The following is a 21869-nucleotide window of genomic DNA, read 5'->3' as shown; positions in this document are numbered from 1 at the left end:
TGAAGGAGACAGAGACATAAAAAACCCTTCAAAAAATCAACAAGCTGGTTTTTTGAAAAAAAAATAATAATAATAAAATAGACCGCTGCACCTATCAACCCATCACCTAGGTATTAAGCCCAGCATGCATCAGCTCTTTTCCCTAATGCTCTCCCACTTCTGCCCTCCCACAACAAGCCACAGTAAGTGTTGTTCCCCTCCCTGTGTCCATGTGTTCTCATGTTCAGCTCCCACTTATAAGTGAGAACATGGAGTGTTTTGTTTTCTGTTCCTGTGTTAGTTTGCTGAGAATATTGGCTTCCAGTTTCATCCACGTCCCTGTAAAGGGCATGATCTCATTCCTTTTTAGGACTCCACAGCATTCCATTGTGTATATATACCTGCACATCCTGCATATGTACCTCAAAACTTAAAAAGTGAAATAAACCACTAGTTAGACTAATAAAGAAGAAAAAAGAATCAAATGGACACAATCAGAAATGATAAAGGAAATATCACCACTGACCCCACAGAAATACGAACAGCCATCAGAGAATACTATATACACCTCTATGTACATAAAGTAGAAAATCTAGAAGAAATTGATAAATTCCTGGATGCACACACCCTCCTATGACTGAACCAAGAAGAAACTGAATCCCAAAATAGATCAATAATGAGTTCTGAAATTGAGGCAGTAATAAATAGCCTACCAACCAAAAAAAGCCTACGACCAGAAAGATTTACAGCTGAATTCTACCAGAGGTACAAAGAGGACCTGGTACCATTCCTACTGAAACTATTCCAAACAACTGAAAAGCAGAGACTCCTCCCTAACTCATTTTATGAGGCCAGCATCATCCTGATACCAGAACCTGGTAGAGATACAACAAAAAAAGAAAACTTCAGGTCAATATCCCCAATGAACATAGATGCAAAAATCCTCAATAAAATACTGGCAAACAGATACAACAGCACATCAAAAAGTTTATCCATCACCATCAAGTTGGCTTCATCCCTGGGATGCAAGGTTGATTCAACATACGCAAATCAATAAATGTAATTCATCACATAAACAGAACTAAAGACAAAAACCACAGGATTATCTCAATAGACACAGAAAAGACCTTTGGTAAAATTCAACATCCCTTCATGTCAAAAAAATAAATAAACCTCTCAATCAACTAGGTATTGAAGGAGCATACCTCAAAATAATAAGAGCCATATATGACAAACCCACAGCCACTATCGTACTGAATGAGCAAAAGCTGGAAGCATTCCCTCTGAAAGCAGGCATAAGATAAGGATGCCCTCTCTCACGACTCCTATTTAACATAGTGTTGGAAGTCCTGGCCAGGGCTAACAGTAAGAGGAAGAAATAAAGCGTATTCAAATAGGAAGAGAGGAAGTCAAATTATCCTTGTTTGCAGATGGCATAACCCTATATCTAGAAAATCCCATTGTCTCAGCCCAAAAGCTTCTTAACAACTTTAAAGTCTCAGGATACAAAATCAATGTGCAAAAATCATAAGCATTCATATATACCAACAACAAGCATGCGGAGAGCCAAATCATGAATGAACTCCCATTCACTATTGCTACAAAGAGAATAAACTACCTAGGAATCCAACTTACAAGGGATGTGAAGGACCTCTTCAAGGAGAACTGCAAACCACTGCTCAAGGAAATCAGAGAGAACACAAACAAATAGAGAAACAGTCCATGCTTATGGAGAGGAAGAATCAATATCACGAAAATGGCCATACTGCCCAAAGTAATTTATAGAGCCAATGTCATTACTATTAAATCACCACTGACATTCTTCACAGAATTAGAACAAAAGCTATGTTAAAATTCATATGGAACCAAAAACAAGCCCATATAGCAAAGACAATTCTAAACAAAAAGAACAAAGCTGAAGGCATCATGCTACCTGACTTCAAACTATACTAAAAGGCTACAGTAACCAAAACAGCAGGGTACTGGTACAGATATATATAGACCAATGAAACAGAACAGAGGCCTCAGAAATAATGCCACATATCTACAGCCAACTGATCTTTGACAAACCTCACAAAAACAAGCGATGGAAAAAGGACTGCCTATTTAATAAATGGTGTTGGGAAAACTGACTAGCCATATGCAGAAAATGGAAACTGGATCCCTTCCTTATACCTTATACAAAAATTAACTCAAGATGGATTAAAGACTCAAATGTAAAACCCAAAACAATAAAAACCCTAGAAGAAAATCTAGGCAATAACATTCAGAACTTAGGCAGGGGCAAAGATTTCATGATGAAAACACCAAAAGCAATTGCAACAAAAGAAAAAATTGACAAATGGGATCTAATTAAACTAAAGAGCTTCTGTACAGTAAAAGAAACTATCATCAGAGTGAACAGACAGCCTAGAGAATGGGAGAAAAATTCTGCAATCTATCCATCTGACAAAGGTCTAATGTCTAGAATTTATAATTTTCTTCAAAAATTTTACAAGAAAAAAACCCGTTAGAGAAATGTAAATTAGAGAAATATAAATCAAAACCACAATGAGATACCATCTCACGCCAGTCAGAATGGAGATTATTAAAAAGTCAATGACTTTGCTACTGTGAATAGTGCTGCAATAAACACACGTGTGCATGTGTCTTTATAATCGAATGATTTATATTCCTGTGGGTATATACTTGGTAACGGGATTGCTGGGTAAAATGGTATTTCTGGTTCTAGATCCTTGAGGAATTGCCATACTGATTTCCACAATGGTTGAACTAATTTATGTTCCCACTAATAACCTAGGTGATGGGTTGATAGGTGAAGCAAACCACCAAGGCACATGTATACCTATCTAACAAACCTGCACATTCTGCACAAGTATCCCAGAACTCAGAGTAAAAAAAAAAAAAAAAAAAAATTAAATTTTTAAAAAGGGGAATAAAAGTCAAGAAACAACAGATGCTGGTGAGATTGCAGAGAAAAAGGAATGCTTTTACACTGCTGGTGGGAATGTAAGTTAGTTCAACCATGTGGAAGGCAGTGTGGTAATTCCTCAAAGATCTAGAAGCAGAAACACCATTTGGCCCAGCAATTCCATTACTGGGTATATACCCAAAGTAATATAAATCATGCTATTATAAAGATACATGCCTGTGTACATTCACTACAGCACTATTCACAATAACAATGACATGGAATCAACCCAAATGCCCATCAATGACAGACTGGATAAAGAAAATGTGGTACATAACTACCATGGAATACTATGCAGCATAAAAAGAAATGAGATCATGTCTTTTGCAGGGACAAGGATGGAGCTAGAAGCCATTATCCTCAGCAAACTAATCCAGGAACAGAAAACCAAACACTGCATGTTCTCACTTATAAGTGGGAGCTGAATGATGAGAACAAATGGACACATCAGGGGGTGGGGGTCCAGGGGAGGGACAGCATCAGGAAGAATAGCTAATGGGTGCTGGGCTTAATGACTAGGTGAAGGGTTGATCTGTATAGCAAACCACCATGGCACAAGTTTACCTGTGTAACAAACCTGCACATGTACCCTGGAACTTAAAAGTTGATTTTATATATATATATGCACAAAAAATAAAAATAGAAAATATAAGATCACAGTTTCCTAATTTGCAAATTTCTCTCTTTTAATGTACCTGACTGCGTGTGCTGGTACCATTGGGACCTCACATCGTGATACTGCAGGACTGGAGTTCAGGGAACCCAACACAAGAAACTGCTCTGGCTGGTGCACTTGATGTGAGAAATAAATGGTCTTGGTCTCTGACCCAGTGGTTTCCTACAAGTGAGGTACAATTTAGATCCTTCACAGTTTCTGATTTAACAATGGGAGATATTTTTGTGGCCATATCTGCAAATAGGAGATACTAATAAAGAAAAAGAATAACAACAGTGGCAGCAGAGAACCCAGGGAATAGGATGAAGGGCCACTTTGACTGATGTAAGTGGATAAGTAATCTCAAGGGGGAACTAATTTTTGCCGAGGTAAGGAAAATGTCTAAAGAATAATTTTGGAAACAGAAGCTCCTAGGAAGTATTTTTAGACAGATGCTTATTTTCATACAGGAGAAAACTGGTTGTTCCCTAGGATCTCAAATACGAGGCAGAAGAGGTTACATTTTGAGACATGCTGTAGGTTAGTAGCTCCAGCACATCCTCGAGACTGAACGGCACAGTTTCCAGCATAGTAAAGTACAGTTAAATTCATAGGTGTAGCAGGCAAATATGGTTTAAATAATAAAGGTCCAAATTCAAAAAGAGTTGGAGGTTTGGGTTTATAGTCAAACATCTACCATCATCAGTTTACTCTTTTGTTAATTCTCATGGTTATAGCTTCATGACATGCAGATATTAAACATCAAATCTAGTTTTTCCTTGCCTTGTTTTCCTTTGTACATTTATTAGGACACTAGCTACAAATAACAATTATTAGAATTGTTGTATTTATCTTCTTCATTAGATTATGAATGTCTGAAATTTAGAATAATATTTTAGTTATTTCCTCTGGCCCTCAAATTATTTAACATGGTGTTTTGGTAACTGTCTACATTTTATTCTTCAATTAATTAATGCCAAATATACATATTTTTCACAGTGTCCAGATTTAAAGCCTGTCATCTATTTATCATTTTTATTAATGCAGAGAGTAAATTATTTAAATGGCCTAACACTTGTGTAAAGCTATCTGTAAAAAGAACAATACTATAAATTAAACAGTGTCTAGAAATCTACATTCCTTTAACTCCTAGAACTGTCCAGCACCACAAGCTTTGTACGATGGTTTTACCATATTTGTCTGTCTTCTCTCCAATGGCATCAACTGTGCCATCTGGATGCAGACGGACAAACCCTCCAGTCAGCTTGTTATAGAACTGAAGAGTATTTCCTTTTGTAAATTTCCAGCTTTCTGCAGTCCACTAAAAAGAAAAACAAAACAAAACAAACAAAAACACTAGCATGAGAAGAAACAAAGAGAAGAAATTGCTAAGAAACAGTACTTACTAGACACTATAGGCTGTTTTAACACATCAAATAGTCATTTGAACATTGTTTATATGAAATAATCTTAAAGCCCAAAAAAAACTTACTGTTTCTTTTCTCTTAAGTTCCAGCTTCTGCCCTGAGAAGATAAAGGAAAGAGAGGGTCATTAATTTCAGAGTGTCATGCTTTCTCCAGTCATCATAAAACATAGTTTTCCAGGAAATGTGTATACATGACACCTACTTGCAAAGAAGATACTGTTATCCCTGGCATACAGTTCTCTGACAATTTTACAATCATCTTCCCCCTGATCTAGCCATCTGTGAAAAGAAAAGTGCATCGATTATTTTCAGACTTTGTATTTACATTAACCATTGGCAATTATCTTCCCAAGTCAGAAATACAAGATAGCAGGAATTGGAAAAGACGTGACCATCTGGCTCTCAAAGGCAGAGCAGTACAGAATGGGAAAGAAAATCCTAAAATGACTACAAGACTGCAAGGGAGGTAGAAGAAGCAGTTACTATCTGGAAACGCTAAAATATGTTTTTGCCTAATACACAGGTGAGTAACTCAATCGGTCTGCTAACTGTCAAAATCATAGATGTTATAGTCACTGGATCAATTTATCCTGTCCTTTGATCACTAACTATAGTTTAAACTCTAATCAGTTATTTCATAAATGGTTATTATGGGTTCCATAGGAAAAGAGGCAGGACAATGTCAAAAAAAAAAAAAGCAAATCTATCACCAAAGCAAACTTATCACCACTGCTGGGAAAATAACTCAAAAATCAAGGTCCATTGACAGTGAGTAAGCTACTATCATCTTTGTATAAACAGCTACGTGAAACACTGTGTACATTTATTATTTTTGAACCGAATTTGGGACCTAGTCCAAAGGGAATATGTTTTCTTGTCAGAGACTTTCATTTTTTTTTCTGATATGAACAGAGAAGTCATATTTTTAAAAATCTATCTTAATTTACCATTAAATATTAAATTTGTATCATTAGGAATGATGATAAACATAACAAATGTCTTTCTCAATAGCATAAAGAGCCTCTAAGGTTAATGTTCACAGAAGTTAACCAACAAAGCCTCGGTGACTAGGAGCAACTAAATAAGCTACCCAGTTCTCAATGCATAAACTTGGAATGGATTTTTTCAATGTAAAAGTACACCTACAAACCTGTGACAGAAGAACGCATATTCGTAATTTGTTGTGGGATCCTTGATAACAACATCATCAAGAAACCAGCCATTTCCTAAACACAAATTAAAGAATGAAAATGTAACATGAATAAATATGGTCCAATATTATTTCAAGTTTTGAGAAACAAGTTCCAACTTCCAAATATACATAAAGGCCTTGCACAATATAAAGCTTTAGTACTTCAAATAAAGCAAAGTATAACAGAAGTAAACTGTAAGGAATGTATTTCTTGTACATATAACAAAAGCAAAGCATTATTTTAAGGCTTCATACCTTATGATATCTATTTCAGTGTGCTTTTCCAAACAATTGAAAATAGAATAATTCTGTAGCTGCTTTTAATTTCATAAACTGGATTCACAGTCCCAAACCTAACATGTTCCAAATAATATATACTTGATGAGTTACCAACACTTTCTATTTCCAGGAAGTTTTTAAAGTTCAAATTTAAACAAAATCTGCATAAAATATTTATGTTTTGATAGACTAAAAATGAGTAACCATTCAGAAATTCTGTCCAAGCACATAGACTCAGCTGGTATACATAAAGATAGACATTTCTTTTTAAATGTTTAATTTCATATTAATTTGCAAACTAGAGTTAGTTAAAATCATTTTTACTTACACATAAAATATTTTAATTAGTCATAGTGGTTTTGTCTATGCAAAGATCCAGCTCAAAATATATTCTACTCTAATGAAAATTATTGAGTTGGTGAGTGTATACTCATCAGCTATAGGATAAAATTTATTTTTTTCTTTTATTTTTTATTTGTATATATTTAGAGACAGAGGCTCACTCTGTCACCCAGGCTGGAGTGCAGTAGTGCAATCACAGTTTACTGTAGCCTTGAACTCTTGAACTCAAGCAATCTTCCAGCCTCAGCCTCTCAAGTAGCTGGGATTCCAGGTGTGTGCCACCATGCCCAGCTAATTTTTAAATATTTTTGTAGAGATGGGGTCTCGTATGTTGCCCAGGCTGGTCTTGAACTCCTGGCCTCAAGCGATCCTCACACCTCAGCCTCACAACATGCTGGAATTATAGGCATAAGCCACTGTTCTCAGCCAAATAAAACTTTTTAACACAGCATACAAGACCCTTCAGCTTACTCTTCAGCTTCATCCCTCATCACATACTCTCATTATTGAGTAGTGTTAAACTCCTCACAGTTCCCTAGACCAGTGGTTCCCAAACTTAGCATGCATCTGAATCACCAGGAGGGATTACAAAAACACAAACTACTGAGTTCTACAGTTTCTAATTCAGTAGGCCCAGCACAGGCAGCCTACAGTGATCAAATGTCCCAGTTTGCCCAGGACAGAGGGGTTTCCCAGGATGCAGGATTTTCAGTGCTAAAACTAGGACAGCCATAGGTAAACCAGAATAGCCACAGGCAAACAAGGATGGCTGGTCATCCTAGATAAGATCCCAAGCATTGAATCTTCAACAATTTTCGCAAGCAATGCTGATGGCCCAGGAACCACACTTTGAAAACCACTGCCATAGATGATTCATATGCATAATTCTATACCCTTACATATGCTGTTTCCTTTACCTGGAATAAAATCTCCAAAATGTTATTTAATTTCATTTTTAAATGCTATCTCCCAAAAAAGAATAACTTGTTTCCTTTAAGGAAAAATAAAATGTTACCAGAATTCTAAACTGAGTTTTAAGAGCTTCTGGGGAGGCTGTAAAGAAAACTCTTAGAGGTAATGATACATTAATTTTAACAATACTTTGTAAGTTAATAAGTTTGTTTTTAAATTGTTAATGTAAAAATATATTGTCTACATTTTTGTCATGTTTTTCCCATAAGAAAGAACCAGAACTGGATTTAGAAAACTAGAAAAGATGGGTTCCTGAAGAAAGCTAGGCTGTTCCTGCACAGATTAGGGAGAGGTAAGAATCTAGAAGTCTTATTAACCAGCATTGTTTACATATGTATGTTGGTGAGTAGGTATTCGGAGCTGGAATCATTTGTCTTACTATCTTCTCCGATTATCTGCCTACAATTCTACTCCGACTGTTCTCCAGACTGCCCTTTCTTTGTGGCCAAAGGCAACTGAGGAAGCCTGCAGATTTTTATTCAAGTGAGGGTCATGTAACAAATTCTAGATGGCACATATTCTTCAAGTGGTTTCTTCACAACGGAAAAGCCCCTTCTACGCCCTCCTATTACTGGCAGTTGGTGTATAGGTATCAAAGCAACAGCCAACCTACTGCAATGAAAACTTGTAGCTTTCATACTCAGTGGTGAACCCATAACTTGCCTGTCCCTTCCTTCATAAGTCCTGAATATGTAGCCTTGTGCCTACATTTAGGATGGGGCTGGGATAGGTCTAAATGCACGTGTCCCCCTAAAATTCATCTATTGCAACCTAAGATCCAATGTGATAACATTAAGAGGTGGAGCCCTTAGGATGTGATTAAGTCATGAGGGCCCTCATGAGTGGGATTAGTGCCCTCATAAAAGGACTTCAGGGAACTAGCTAAACCTTTTTGCCCTTCCACCATGGGAGGACAAAGCAAGAAGCCCCTCCCAAGACAACAAATGCCAGCACTTTGATCTTAGACTTCTCAGCCTCCAGAAGTATAAGAATAAATTTGTGTTCTTTATAAATTGCCCAGTCTAAGGTATTTTGTTACAGCAGCCTCAAACTAAGTAAGACAGATGGTGAGATCTTGCTTCTATTATTTTATTCTAGTCTTTTGAGACCTCAGCAGAAAATGAGACAGAAAAAAACACCATCATAACATTCTGTTAGACTGTACTTATAGTTCTGATTTTCGCTTTGGCCCGAAGTCATGAAGAGGACTGAAACACCTTAAATGACTAATTTTTTTTTTACTTTCACCCTTTTAATTAAATTTTTGTTTTACTAAATTGTAGCAGAGAATGTGGCTTGTTTGGAGAAATTTAATGAGATTTTCTTTTTGGCCTAATATCTGAGTCAAATTATAAAAACGTTTCATGAAGTTTTGAAATTAAAGTGTTTTCCTATCTACAAAGTACAAACATCTGAGGAGAGTAACTTAAGTATCCAACTAACCTACCAAAATCTGAGACATATGATAAAATTCTATCCTATCTTCTTTTCATTTCTTCTTGACTATCCAAGAGTATTTTACTTTATTTATTTGCCATATTATCAATGGAATAAAGGCTCATGACTCTTATAATCTCGTTGTGAATTATAAACTTTATAAAAAAATTACCCTTCTTGTAACTTTTCATGTTTGTTGTCTTGAATTTTACTTTATCTTACAATAAGGTTATAACTAAGATTGTTTCTTTTATTTACATATTTCTGATACATCATTGCCTAAACTTTTATTTTTAATATTACTAGGTCATTTATTTCAAGTGTCTCTTTCATAGAGCATATAGTTGGACACGGAGATTTTTTAGGTTGAAAATTTTTGCCTTTATTTCTGTTTAGAAAAATTAACAGAAACTCAGAAATAAGGCTAAAAGATGACATATGTCCTTTCAATATTGTAGTAGAACACCAACAAGCTTGTCTGAGAATCATTTGACTCACTGTGGGAGTGTAACATTATTTGACTTAATATCTACTATGGATTCAGGCCTAGACTCTGTAAAATTAGCTATCAACTGACAAAAAATAATATGCAAATAACTTACATCTGTTCAAAATATAGATATATTTTGTCTGAGAGAGAAGACAACCTCAAAAGTATATTTGTATTGTCTATAGAACATTGGTCACATTTTTTATTAATCTTATTCATAATTATTTTTTTCATGGATTATATGTACATATTTTTTAGTTTCTTGCAACCTCCTTTCAACCAGCTTTGTCAGCCTCCTAATTCCTTCATTAATTATCTAAACACATTCTCTATTCTGTATTTGTATAACAATCTTGTTCTTACTTTGAAAATTATAATTTGACACATTTTAGTAAGAAAGTTTATCACCTTGTTTGATGCATTTGGGTTTTTTTTCCTTTTTCTTTTTTTGTTTTGTTATGTGCCCTTTAGTAGTCTGTCTTTTGTTAAATGGATTTTGTTTATCTTATAATTGTTTTATACAGTAGCAGAAAATAAATTTATTGGGAAGATGTGAGTCATCTCACAGAGTTGATGAGAAGACTGAGGAAAAGCATGAATAAAGTGGCAGCTGAAAACAGCTGAGACCTCACTGCCATGACAGTCTCCTTAACATGCCACTATTGGACAATCAGTAGCCTTCAAGGAATATCACCACCAGGAGATATGACTGCTGCCTCCATCACTAGCATGCTGGAATGCCGCCACATGTCACAACATATAAATCCCCAGTCTCTTCTATTTTTTTAAATTATTCTTTCTAGCATTTAGGCCCATCGTAGATTATCCCCTATGTCATTTTGAAGAAAAATACATCTAGTTAAATTTTAAACGGTATTTGGAGACAATATTTTGATTTCACATAGTCAATACATAGAGATCCATTTTCTACCAATTTTCCACAGTATTTTCTAGATTTCAACAGAGTTTCACAAAAACAGAGTGAAATCAAACCTTCGTGAACTCTCTGTGGAAGAGCCTTACCTGGGCCAAGTCCATCATGGCCTATCACAATCTTACACAAATCTCCAAGGTGCACAGCCTCCAGGAAAAAGGTGTCAGTCTATAACGAATCAAAAAGTATAATTAGATCTAGACTATCACTCTGATTTATACCAAGATTATAAATTAAGATGCAGTGTTTTTTGTTTGTTTGTTTGTTTGAGACAGGATTTCCCTCTGTCACCCAGGTTGGAGTGCAATGACACAATCTTGGCTCACTGCAACCTCTGCCTCCCAGGAGCCAGTGATCCTCCTACTTCAGCTTCCTGAGTAGCTGGTACTACAGGCATGTGCCACCATGCCAGGAGAATTTTTGTATTTTTTGTAGAGATGAGGTTTGGCTATGTTGCCCAGGCTGGTCTCGAACTCCTGGGCTCAAGCAGTCTGCCCACCTCGACCTTCCAAAGTGCTGGGATTACAGGCATGAGCCACTGCACCCAGCCAGTAAAAATTGATTGTAAAAATTAATTTATAATTAAAAGGAGCCATAGTTGTGCTCCAATGGTTTACATATTCAGAATATAGATAAAAAGTGAAAATCACAGAATACTTTTGATAAAATCAAAGATAACGCTATAGGTTTCAATCCAAGAAAAATACATGATGTAGCATATCCATTAAAAAATGATAAGAAAACAAAAAATAATCTTTGTATAGTGTATTATGTTTCAAAATATTTTCATATGCATTTATATTATTCTCAAAAATTTGCTAAGTAAAAAAAAAATCCTTTCTACAGATAAGAAAGTTGACGCACAGATCCAGGATTAGAGCTCAGCTCCTCCCTCTGACACATAATAAGACTATTTTCTTTTGAACCTCCTTGTCTCTGTGTAAATGCACTGTTAATAATATAAATAATGAGAAACAAAACCATTAGCATTCATTGACAAAAAATATACTGTTCATGCCTGGTACAAATTAATGGATAACATTGTTATCCCTTTATCCACCAAACAGAACAGTTAGAAAAGCAGGACTTTCTATGCAATAAAAGAAAATTATGAGTTATGATATTTATAATAATCAATATAGAGAACTCTAAGGAAAAGAGAAGAAACATATAATGAAAATATGTTGACATGTTCATTAAGAACTAGTTGGGTCATCAAGGAAAGCTGAGATAAATATACTATGAAAAAATGTCTATAATTTACTCAGTAAAAGAAAAAGTTAAATATTATATGCATATTAATATTAGAGATAATAAAATAATGTATCTGGCTTCTACATTCAACAATATTTGCTGTATATAATTATCCACATTTAACAATATACATACAGATTTAAACATCAACAAAGATGGGAGAGATGTCAAGAAGATGGCAGATAAGGAAGCTCCAGGCTCCAGTTTACACATGGAGACACTAAGTTAACAATAACATAAGAACTAGAATACTCTTCTTTGAAAACTTTAGAAACCACTTGAGAGATGCAGCACCCAGGCCAATGCATAACCAAGAAAGGACTTCATCCAAAAAGGGCAAAAAAGTTCAAGCCATTTTATATGCCCATGCCCTACCCCTACCTGGCATTGTGCAGTACAACAGGAAGGAAACCACCCACACTCCAGAACCTCCCTCAGGACAGAAACAAAAGAGTGGACCATACATCCAAAATTCTGTCTTGTCTGAAGGCTGCCTGAAAAACTGGGTTTTTTCTCCCCTGACTTGGGGCCATGACAGAAATGGCCCCAAGTCAGGGGCCATGACAGAAATGGCAGATAGTCTAGAAGGCTAAAAGACAGAGGCCAGCCCTGCAGCCTGTCTTTTCAACAGAGCTTCTTCAGTACAGCAGACAGACAAGGCAAGCAAGAGATTGTGGGCTCTGGATAAGAAACAAGAGCAAGCAATTAAGAAAATTAAGATACTTAAAATCAAATACATAAGCCCAGGGAAGACACATTGTCAGAAAAGGTTTGAGAGGTCCCAAACCTCCACCAGAGCTGATCAATGCAAGTTTTCCCCTAGTAAAGCCTATGACTCATAATGACTGTGAAGTATAGTTGTATTTCTAAATGTTCAAATCTCAATAAAAGATCACAAATCCTACAAAGAAAAGAGGAAAACATGGCCCAATCCAAGAAATGAATGGTTCCATGAAATAACCCTAAAGAAATACAAATCTCTAAACTTCCTAATAGAAATTTAAAACAACTATCTTAAAATATTAAATGAGCTAAAAAGAATACAGAGAGACCAACTAAATGAAATCAGTAAATTCAGGCATGAATACAATGAAAAAGAAACTATAAGATAAAAACAAACAGAAATTCTAAAGCTGTTAATATAATAACTAAACTGAAAAATTCACTAATGGGGTTTAACATGAGATTAATAAGGCAGAAGAATCAGCTTTCTTGAAGGTGGGTCACTTGAAATCATCAAGACAGGAGCAACAAAATAGAAGGGTGAAGAAAAGTGAAGAGAGCATAAGAAACTGATGAGACACCATTAAACAGGCCAACATATGGATTACAGGAATTTAAAAAGGAAAAGAGAGAGATAAAGCGGCACAGAGCTTTTTTGAAAAAATAATGGCCGAAAACTTCTAAAATCGGAGGAGTGAAATGCACGTGTAAATTCAAGGAGCTCAATGAGCTAAAACTAAAATAAACGAAAAGAAATTCATACTTAGACACATTATAATCAAACTGGTGACTTTCAAAGAGACAATCTTGAAAGCAGCAAGAGAAAGGCAACTCATCATATATGATGGAGATTCTATAAAATCATGAGTAAATTTAAGTAGAAACCATTCCGGCTAAAAGGCAACAGGATGATACACTCAAAATACTAAAAGAAAAAAAAAACTCTCAACCAAAAATTTTACATCAGGCAAAACTGTCAAAAGTGGAGAAGAAATTAAGACTTTCCCAGATAAACAAACTGAGTAAGCTCACTACCACTCGACCTACAATACAAGAAATGCTAAGGAAGTCTTTAAAGTTGAAATAAAAGGACACTAGATAGCAACATGAAGCCATATGAAAATATGAAGTTTGAGCCCAGGATACAGAAGCTTGCAGTGAGCCGAGATCAGTACACTGCACTCCAGCCTGAGCAACAGAGTGAGACCCTATCTCAAAAAAGAAAAAAAAAAAAAGGAAAAAGAAAAAAGGAAGGAAGGAAGGAAGGGAGGGAGGGAAGGAAGGAAAAAAAATAAAGTTCTTCAGTGAAGGAAATAAATAGACAAACATTAGTAACTCGTATTATTGTAATTTTGGTGCATAAATCCACTTTTACTCCTTGTATAGAATTTAAAAGACAAAAGTAGGTATGCAATATATAAAGATATAATTTCTGACATCAATAACATAGTTGGAGGGTGGAGCTGTAAAGGGTGACAACTTTTGTGTGCAACTGAAGTTAAGCTGTTGTCAATCTAAAATAGAATATTATAACTTTAAGATGTTTTATATAATTGCAATAGGACCCACAAAGAAAATATCTACAGAATACACACAAATGGAAAGGAGAAGGGAATCAAAGCAGGTCACTACAAAAAGATCAATGAGACACAAATGAAGGCTACAAGAGAGAAAAGCAGGAGAGGAAAGCTACAAGACATATAGAAAACAATTCACTAAATGACAACAGTAAGTCCTTCCCTATCAGTAACTTTTTAAGTGTAAATGGATTAACTCCATACAAAAAAACATAGATGGGCTCAATGGATTAAAAAAAAAAAAAACAAGATCTAACTATGCTACCTACAAGAGACTGATTTTAGATCTCAGGATAGACACAGGTTGAAAGTGAAAAGATAGAAATTCTATGCAAATGGGAACCTAAAGAGGGAGACAGTGGTCATATTTATATCAGACAAAATAGAGTTTAACTCCAAAACTGTCACAAGAGACAAAGAAAGGTATTATATAATGATAATATGGTTAATTCACCAGGACTTAACGTTTAATATATATACATATATATATAACAGTATTATATATATAACATATCTATGTGTTATATAACATATCTATGTGTTATATATGTTATACATGTGTTATATATGAGAACACTTGGACACAGGGTGGGGAACATCACACACGGGGGCCTGTCATGGGCATGGGGTAGGGCGGCACGGGGAGGGATAGCATTAGGAGATATATCTAATGTAAATTAGGTATATGGTAATTAGGTATATGGTAAATTAGGTAAATGGGTGCAGCAAACCAACATGGCACATGTATACATATGTAACAAACCAGCACGTGGTGCACATGTACCCTAGAACTTAAAGTATAATATATATATAACTTAAAGTATATAACATGTTATATATATATCATATATATTATTCATAAATATATATGTACCTAACATCAGAGTTTAAATACATGTATGTATACACATATATGGATACATATATATGCATATATACATATGTATATGTGTATATGTATGTATCCATATATATATAAAGCAAACTTTTACAAAATTGAAGGGAGAAATAGACAGCAACACAATAATAGGAGATTTCAATGCCCCACTTTTGATAATGGATAGAAAAATGAAACAAAAGATCAATAAAGCAAGAGGACATGACCAACACTATAAACCAATTGGTCCTAACAGACGTATACGGAACCACCAACAAACATGGAACATTATCCATGAGAGATCACAAGTTAGTTCACAAACAAGTCTTAACAAATTTAAGAAAATTAAAATAATATAAAGTATCTTTTCCAATCATGGTGGAACAAAACTAGAAAATAATAGTAGGTGACTAGAATATTCACATATATGCGGAATTAAACAACTCACTTTTTTTTGTTTTTATGTTGTTGTTTTTTTTTTTAATTATACTTTAAGTTCTAGGGTACATGTGCACAACATGCTGGTTTGTTACATAGTTATACATGTACCATGTTGGTTTGCTGCACCCATTAACTCATCATTTGCATTAGGTATATCTCCTAATGCTATCCCTCCCCCTGTCCCCCGACCCCATGACAGGCCCCCATGTGTGATGTTCTACACCCTGTGTCCAAGTGTTCTCATTGTTCAATTCCCACCTATGAGTGAGAGCACGCAGTGTCTGGTTTTCTGTCCTTGTGATAGTTTGCTCACAATGATGGTTTCCAGTTTCATCCATGTCCCTGCAAAGGACATGAACTCATCCTTTTTTATGGCTGCAGAGTATTCCATGGTGTATATGTGCCTCATTTTCTTAATCCAGTCTATCATTGATGGACATTCGGGTTGGTTCCAAGTCTTTGCTATTGTGAATAGTGCCACAATAAACATACGTGTGCATGTGTCTTTATAATAGCATGATTTATAATATTTTGGGCATATACCCAGTAATAGGATCACTAGATCAAATGGTATTTCTAGTTCTAGATCCTTTAGGAATCACCACACTGTCTTCCACAATGGTTTAACTAGTTTAACACTCCCACCAACAATGTAAAAGCATTCCTATTTCTCCACATCCCCTCCAGCATCTGTTGTTTCCTGACTTTTTAATGATGGCCATTCTAACTGGTGTGAGATGGTGTCTCATTGTGGTTTTGATTTGCATTTCTCTGATGACCAGTGATGATGAGCATTTTTTCATGTGTCTGTTGACCACATAAATGTCTTCTTTTGAGATATACCTGTTCATATCCTTAGCCCACTTTTTGATGGGGTTGTTTTTTTTCTTGTAAATTTGTTTGAGTTCTTCGCAGCTTCGGGATGTTAGCCCTCTGTCAGATGGGTAGATTGCAAAACTTTTCTCCCATTCTGTAGGTTGCCTGTTCACTCTGATGGTAGTTTATTTTGCTCTGCAGAAGCTCTTTAGATTAATTACATCCCATTTGTTTATTTTGGCTTTTGTTATCATTGCTTTTGCTGTTTTTGTCATGAAGTCCTTGCCCATGCCTATGTTCTGAATAGTATTGCCTAGGTTTTCTTCTAGGGTTTTTATGGTTTTAGGTCTAACATTTAAGTCTTTAATCCATCTTGAATTAATTTTTGCATAAGGTGTAAGCAAGGGATCCAGTTTCAGCTTTCTATAAGTTTCAGCTAGCCAGTTTTCCCAGAACCATTTATTAAATAGAGAATCCTTTCCTCATTTCTTGTTTTTGTCAGGTTTGTCAAAGATCAGATGGTTGTAGATGTGTGGTGTTATTTCTAAGGCCTCTGCTCTGTTCCATTGGTCTATATCTCTGTTTTGGTAACAGTACCATGTTGTTTTGGTTACTGTAGCCTTGCAGTATAGTTTGAAGTCAAGTAGCATGATGCCTCCAGCTTTACTCTTTTGGCTTAGGATTGTCTTGGCAATGTGGGCTCTTTTTTGGTTCCACATGAACTTGAAAGTAGTTTTTTCCAATTCTGTGAAGAAAGTCATTGGTAGCTTGATGGGAATGGCATTAAATCTATAAATTACTCTGGGCAGTATGGCCATTTTCACAATACTGATTCTTCCTATCCATGAGCATGGAATGTTCTTCCGTTTGCTTGTGTCCTCTTTTATTTCATTGAGCAGGGGTTTGTAGTTCTCCTTGAAGAGGTCCTTCACATCCCTTGTAAGTGGTATTCCTAGGTATTTTATTATCTTTGTAGCAATTGTGAATGGAAGTTCACTCATGATTTGGCTCTCTGTTTGTTTGTTATTGATGTATAGGAATGCTTGTGATGTTTGCACATTGATTTTGTATCCTGAGACTATTCTGAAGTTGCTTATCAGTTTAAGGAGATTTGGGGCTGAGATGATGGGGTTTTCTAAATATACAATCATGTCATCTGCAAACAGGGATAATTTGACTTCCTCTTTTCCTAATTGAATGCCTTTTATTTCTTCCTCTTTCCTGATTGCCCTGGCCAGAACTTCCAACACTATGTTGAATAGGAGTGATGAGGGAGGGCATCTCTGTCTTGTGCTAGTTTTCAAAGGGAATGCTTCCAGTTTTTGCCCATTCAGTATGATATTGGCTGTGGGTTTGTAATAAATAGCTCTTATTATTTTGAGATACATTCCATCAACACCTAGTTTATTGAGAGTTTTTAGCACGAAGGGGTGTTGAATTTTGTCGAAGGCCTTTTCTGCATCTATTGAGATAATCATGTGTTTTTTGTCATTGGTTCTGTGTATGTGATGGATTACATTTATTTATTTGCATATGTTGAACCAGCCTTGCATCCCAGGGATGAAGCTGACTTGATCATGGTGGATAAGCTTTTTGATGTGCTGCTGGATTTGGTTTGCCAGTATTTTATTGAGGATTTTTGCATTGATGTTCATCAGGCATATCGGTCTAAAATTATCTGTTTTTTGTTTTGTTTTGTTTTGTCTCTGCCAGGCTTTGGTGTCAGGATGATGCTGGCCTCATAAAATGAGTTAGGGAGGATTCCCTCTTTTTCTATTGATTGGAATAGTTTCAGAAGGAATGGTACCAGCTCCTCTTTGTACCCCTGGTAGAATTCAGCTGTGAATCTGTCTGGTCCTGGGTTTTCTTTTGGTTGGTAGGCTATTAATTATTACCTCAATTTCAGAGCCTGCTATTAACAACTCACTCTTTAAACCATCATCGGGTTGGGTGATGTCAGCAACATGGCAGACTAGGAGGATTCTGACTTTCAATTCTTCCATGGACATACCAAATAAACAAATACAAATACATCAATTCACTTGGAGAGATATCCAGACACTTATTGCAACACACACACACTGAGAAACTGAGAAAATATCCACATTGAAACAGGCAGAAAAAGCTGAGACAAGCTCCTGCCACAAACCACACCCCAGAAATATCACTGCACAGTCAGGAGCTTCTCCAGCTTCAAAAAGGAAGTGTTTGGTTTTTTATCTGGAGCCCACAATCTCTTGCTTGCCTTGTTGTCTGTCTGCTGTACTGAAGAATATCTGCTGCAAAAAATAGGCTGCAGTGCTGGCCTCTGTTTTTCCAGGCTTCCAAACTTTCTGCCATTTCTGTCATGCCTCCAAGTTAGGGGAGACATAAACCAGTTTCTCCGGCAGCCTTCAAATGAGACAGAATTCTGGACATAGGATCCACTCTTCTGTTTCTGTCCTTTAGTTATCCTGTTGTGCTGTGCAATTCTGCAGTCTTCCTGTTTGGAAAGAAGACCCCATTGAAGCCCAGCTCTACCAAACAAAAGGGCAAGTTCCTTTCCTTCAGAATGTTGGCTCCCATGGGCTCCTCTTCCGAGGTATGGGGACATACAAAAACAGAAAAATGAAAGTTAAAAAAAAAGGTGGCATGTCTGCACCTTCTCTATATGTGAGGAGTTCCCGTTCCTGCCTCCTGAACCAGAACTAGAGGGCTTCTACTGAGCCCCCATATCTGAGGTCCAGTGCCTGTTTCCAGGTTTCTGGTGCACTGAATCCAGGCTGAGGGATTGTGGAGGAGAAAACCTAACTTTATGGTTGCTATCCAAGGGATTGGCTCCTACATCAACTGCCTCTGAGAGAAGATGGGGCTTGGCATATGAAAATCCCCTGGGATCACAGAGAACTAGGAGGTGGTTTTAAACAGGCAGCTATACCCCTAGACTTAGTGCAGAGTAAGCAAGGAAAATTATCTAACTTCCAGTTTCTTCCCAGAAGAGGTGTGACTGCACACAATCCCAGCTGCTGTCTGGGGATCAGGGCTTCTAACTAGAGTATATCTGGAAGCCTAGAGGGCAGGAAATTAGTAAAGTTCCCAGACCCTCAATAGGCATGTGGGTACTTCCCATGTCTTCTCACTCTAGCTCACTCCAGCAATAAAACCAAGTCCCCAGCTTCTCCCTGAAAAGAGTTTCTCTACACACTGAGCATCGCAACTTTCATAGCTCCCACCTAAACAACCGGCTCCTAAATCAACTACTTTTGGAAATGTGGGGGCTCAGCATTTGAGAATTGCCTGGTACCACAGAGAACAAAGAGGCAATTTCAACTGGGTACAAGAACACTTCCAGCAGCTATCCCACATAAGGCTTAGCACAGAGCAAGCAGGCAAAAATACCCAAATCCCTTTTTCTCACTACAAAAGGTTGGACTTACACTTTCTCAGATGCTGCCCCAGAGTTGAGCTTCTGGTTAGCCTGCATCTGGTTGGTGATAAGTCAAGTAATTATAAGTCCTTTGTGAACCTGAACAGACATGCCTTCTTCCCCACCCGGCTCCAGTGATAAAGCCAATCTCCATCTTCTCCCTGGAAGGAGTTTGTCCATACATTGAATGTCTCATATTTTACAGCTTCTACCTGAGGGACTGGGCTCTAAATCACCTACCTGTAGGAGCTGATGGGGATAGGCATTCTTAAGTACCCCAGGGACTGCAGAGAATGAAGAGATGCTTTAAACAGGTAAGGAGCACTTCCAGCAGCTTTCTCCTGGCTTCATGCAGAGAGAGCAGGCAAAAAAACCCCAGCACCCAGTTTTTCTTTGAAAGGGGTTTGATGCACACCTAATGTCAAGTTTCCCAGCAATTTCCATGGGTTACATTTTTAATTATCTTGTATCCAGGCAGTGACAGAAAAAGCAATCAGTAGTCTACTGAGTGTCTGCACACTTCATACAGCATTTTCCCCTGGTTCATTCCAGTGATAAAACAAGTCTCCAGCTGACCCACCTGTCTCTGAGAACTGATGGAACTGAGCATTTGCTAGGCTCTTGGGGGCAACAGAGAGCAATGCAACGGTGTGGTCTGAACAGGAGTGCAGGCATTTGCCACAGATCCTCTCTGCAACTTAATGCAGAGTGAATGGGAGATAAACTCCAGGTTCTGCCTGAGGAAAAACAGAACTTGATCACACATCTAGCAACCCAACTTTTCCAGCTGCTTCTCAAGAGACTGGTTTCTATCTTACCTATCTCTAGGGCACTGACAGGACTTGGCACACCCTAAACTCCTGGGGACCACTAAAAACAAAGACAGTAGTTGGGACAAATACAAAAGTTTGGAAGGCACTTAATCTCTGCCAAGTTGATCGGTGAGGTTCTATTTCCTATATGAAGCCAGTCTCACAAGATTGGGAGAGGTGGCTGTCTTATCTAATTCATAGAAACTAATAGAGAAAGTCAAAGAAAATGAAGAAAAAAGGGAAATATGTCCCAAACAAAAGAACAAGATTAATTTCCAGAAATGGAACTAAGTGATTTACTCAACAGAGAATTCAAAATAACAGTCACAAAGATACTGAGGTCAGGAGAGCAATGAATGAACCAAGTTAGAAATTCAACAAAGAGGAAATACAAAGGCTTAAGTTCCAGAATAAACAAAGAATTTCTACAATTCAACAACAAAAAAGAAGAAATAACCCAATTTTTTTCTTTTTCAACTTTTATTTTAGATTCAGGCAGTACATGTGCAGGTGTGTTAACTGGGTATATTGTGTGATGCTACGGTTTAGGATATGAAGGATCCTATCACCCAGGTACTAAGCATAGTACCCAACAGTTTTTCAATCCTTGCCTCATTCTCTTGCATCCCTCTCCACACCCCAGTATCTATTGTTGCTCTCATCGTGTCCATGAGTACCCTATAATTAGCTCCCACTTATAAGTGAGAACATACAGTATTTGGTTTTCTATTCCTACAAATAACCCAACCCTAAAATGGGCAGAGAATTTGAACAAACATTTCTCCAAAGATTATATACAAGTGGCCGATAAGCATATGAAAGATGCTCAACATCACTAATAAATAAAGAAATGTAAACCGAAAGCAATGAGATATCCCCTCATAGCCATTAGGATGGGTGCATAAAAAAAATTAACAAGTCTTGGCAAGGAGGTGGAGAAACTGGAACCCTTGTGCACTGCTGGTGGGATTGTAAAATGGTGCAACCACTATGCAAAACAGTATAGCAGTTTCAAAAAATTAAAAACAAACTACCATATGATCCCTCAATCTCACTTCTAAATATGTATCAAAAACAATTTGAAAAGATGAGCTCAAAGAGATAGCTGCACCCCCATGTACACAGTAGCATTATTCACAATAGCCAAGAGGTGGAGGCAACGCAAATGTCCATTAATCGATGAAATGATAAATGAAATGTAGTTTGTTTGTTTACACACAAGGGAGTATTATTCAGCCTTTAAAAGAAAGGAAATACTGTCACATGCTATAACATGGATGAATCT

The 21869-nt window shown here is 36.8% G+C and overlaps 1 protein-coding gene across 1 annotated transcript in view; it reads right to left on the bottom strand.

Moving 5' to 3' along the window:
- The window catches only part of RP1 (RP1 axonemal microtubule associated), a 267355-nt gene that overhangs the window by 198448 nt on the left and 47038 nt on the right, over positions 1-21869 (bottom strand). Inside the window, exons 7-11 of the mRNA XM_077942819.1 lie at positions 10768-10846; positions 6183-6258; positions 5235-5311; positions 5098-5129; positions 4797-4926 (exon numbers count right to left, since the gene is read on the bottom strand). Of these exons, the coding sequence (XP_077798945.1) occupies positions 4797-4926; positions 5098-5129; positions 5235-5311; positions 6183-6258; positions 10768-10846 (394 nt within the window). The remainder of the gene's footprint in view (positions 1-4796; positions 4927-5097; positions 5130-5234; positions 5312-6182; positions 6259-10767; positions 10847-21869) is intronic.

The sequence above is a fragment of the Macaca mulatta genome, chromosome 8 (assembly GCF_049350105.2).
Source record: "Macaca mulatta isolate MMU2019108-1 chromosome 8, T2T-MMU8v2.0, whole genome shotgun sequence".
In the NCBI taxonomy this organism is placed as follows: Eukaryota; Metazoa; Chordata; class Mammalia; order Primates; family Cercopithecidae; genus Macaca; species Macaca mulatta.
Note: the sequence above shows the minus strand (reverse complement) of the source record. Positions and strands in the feature narration are given on the sequence as shown.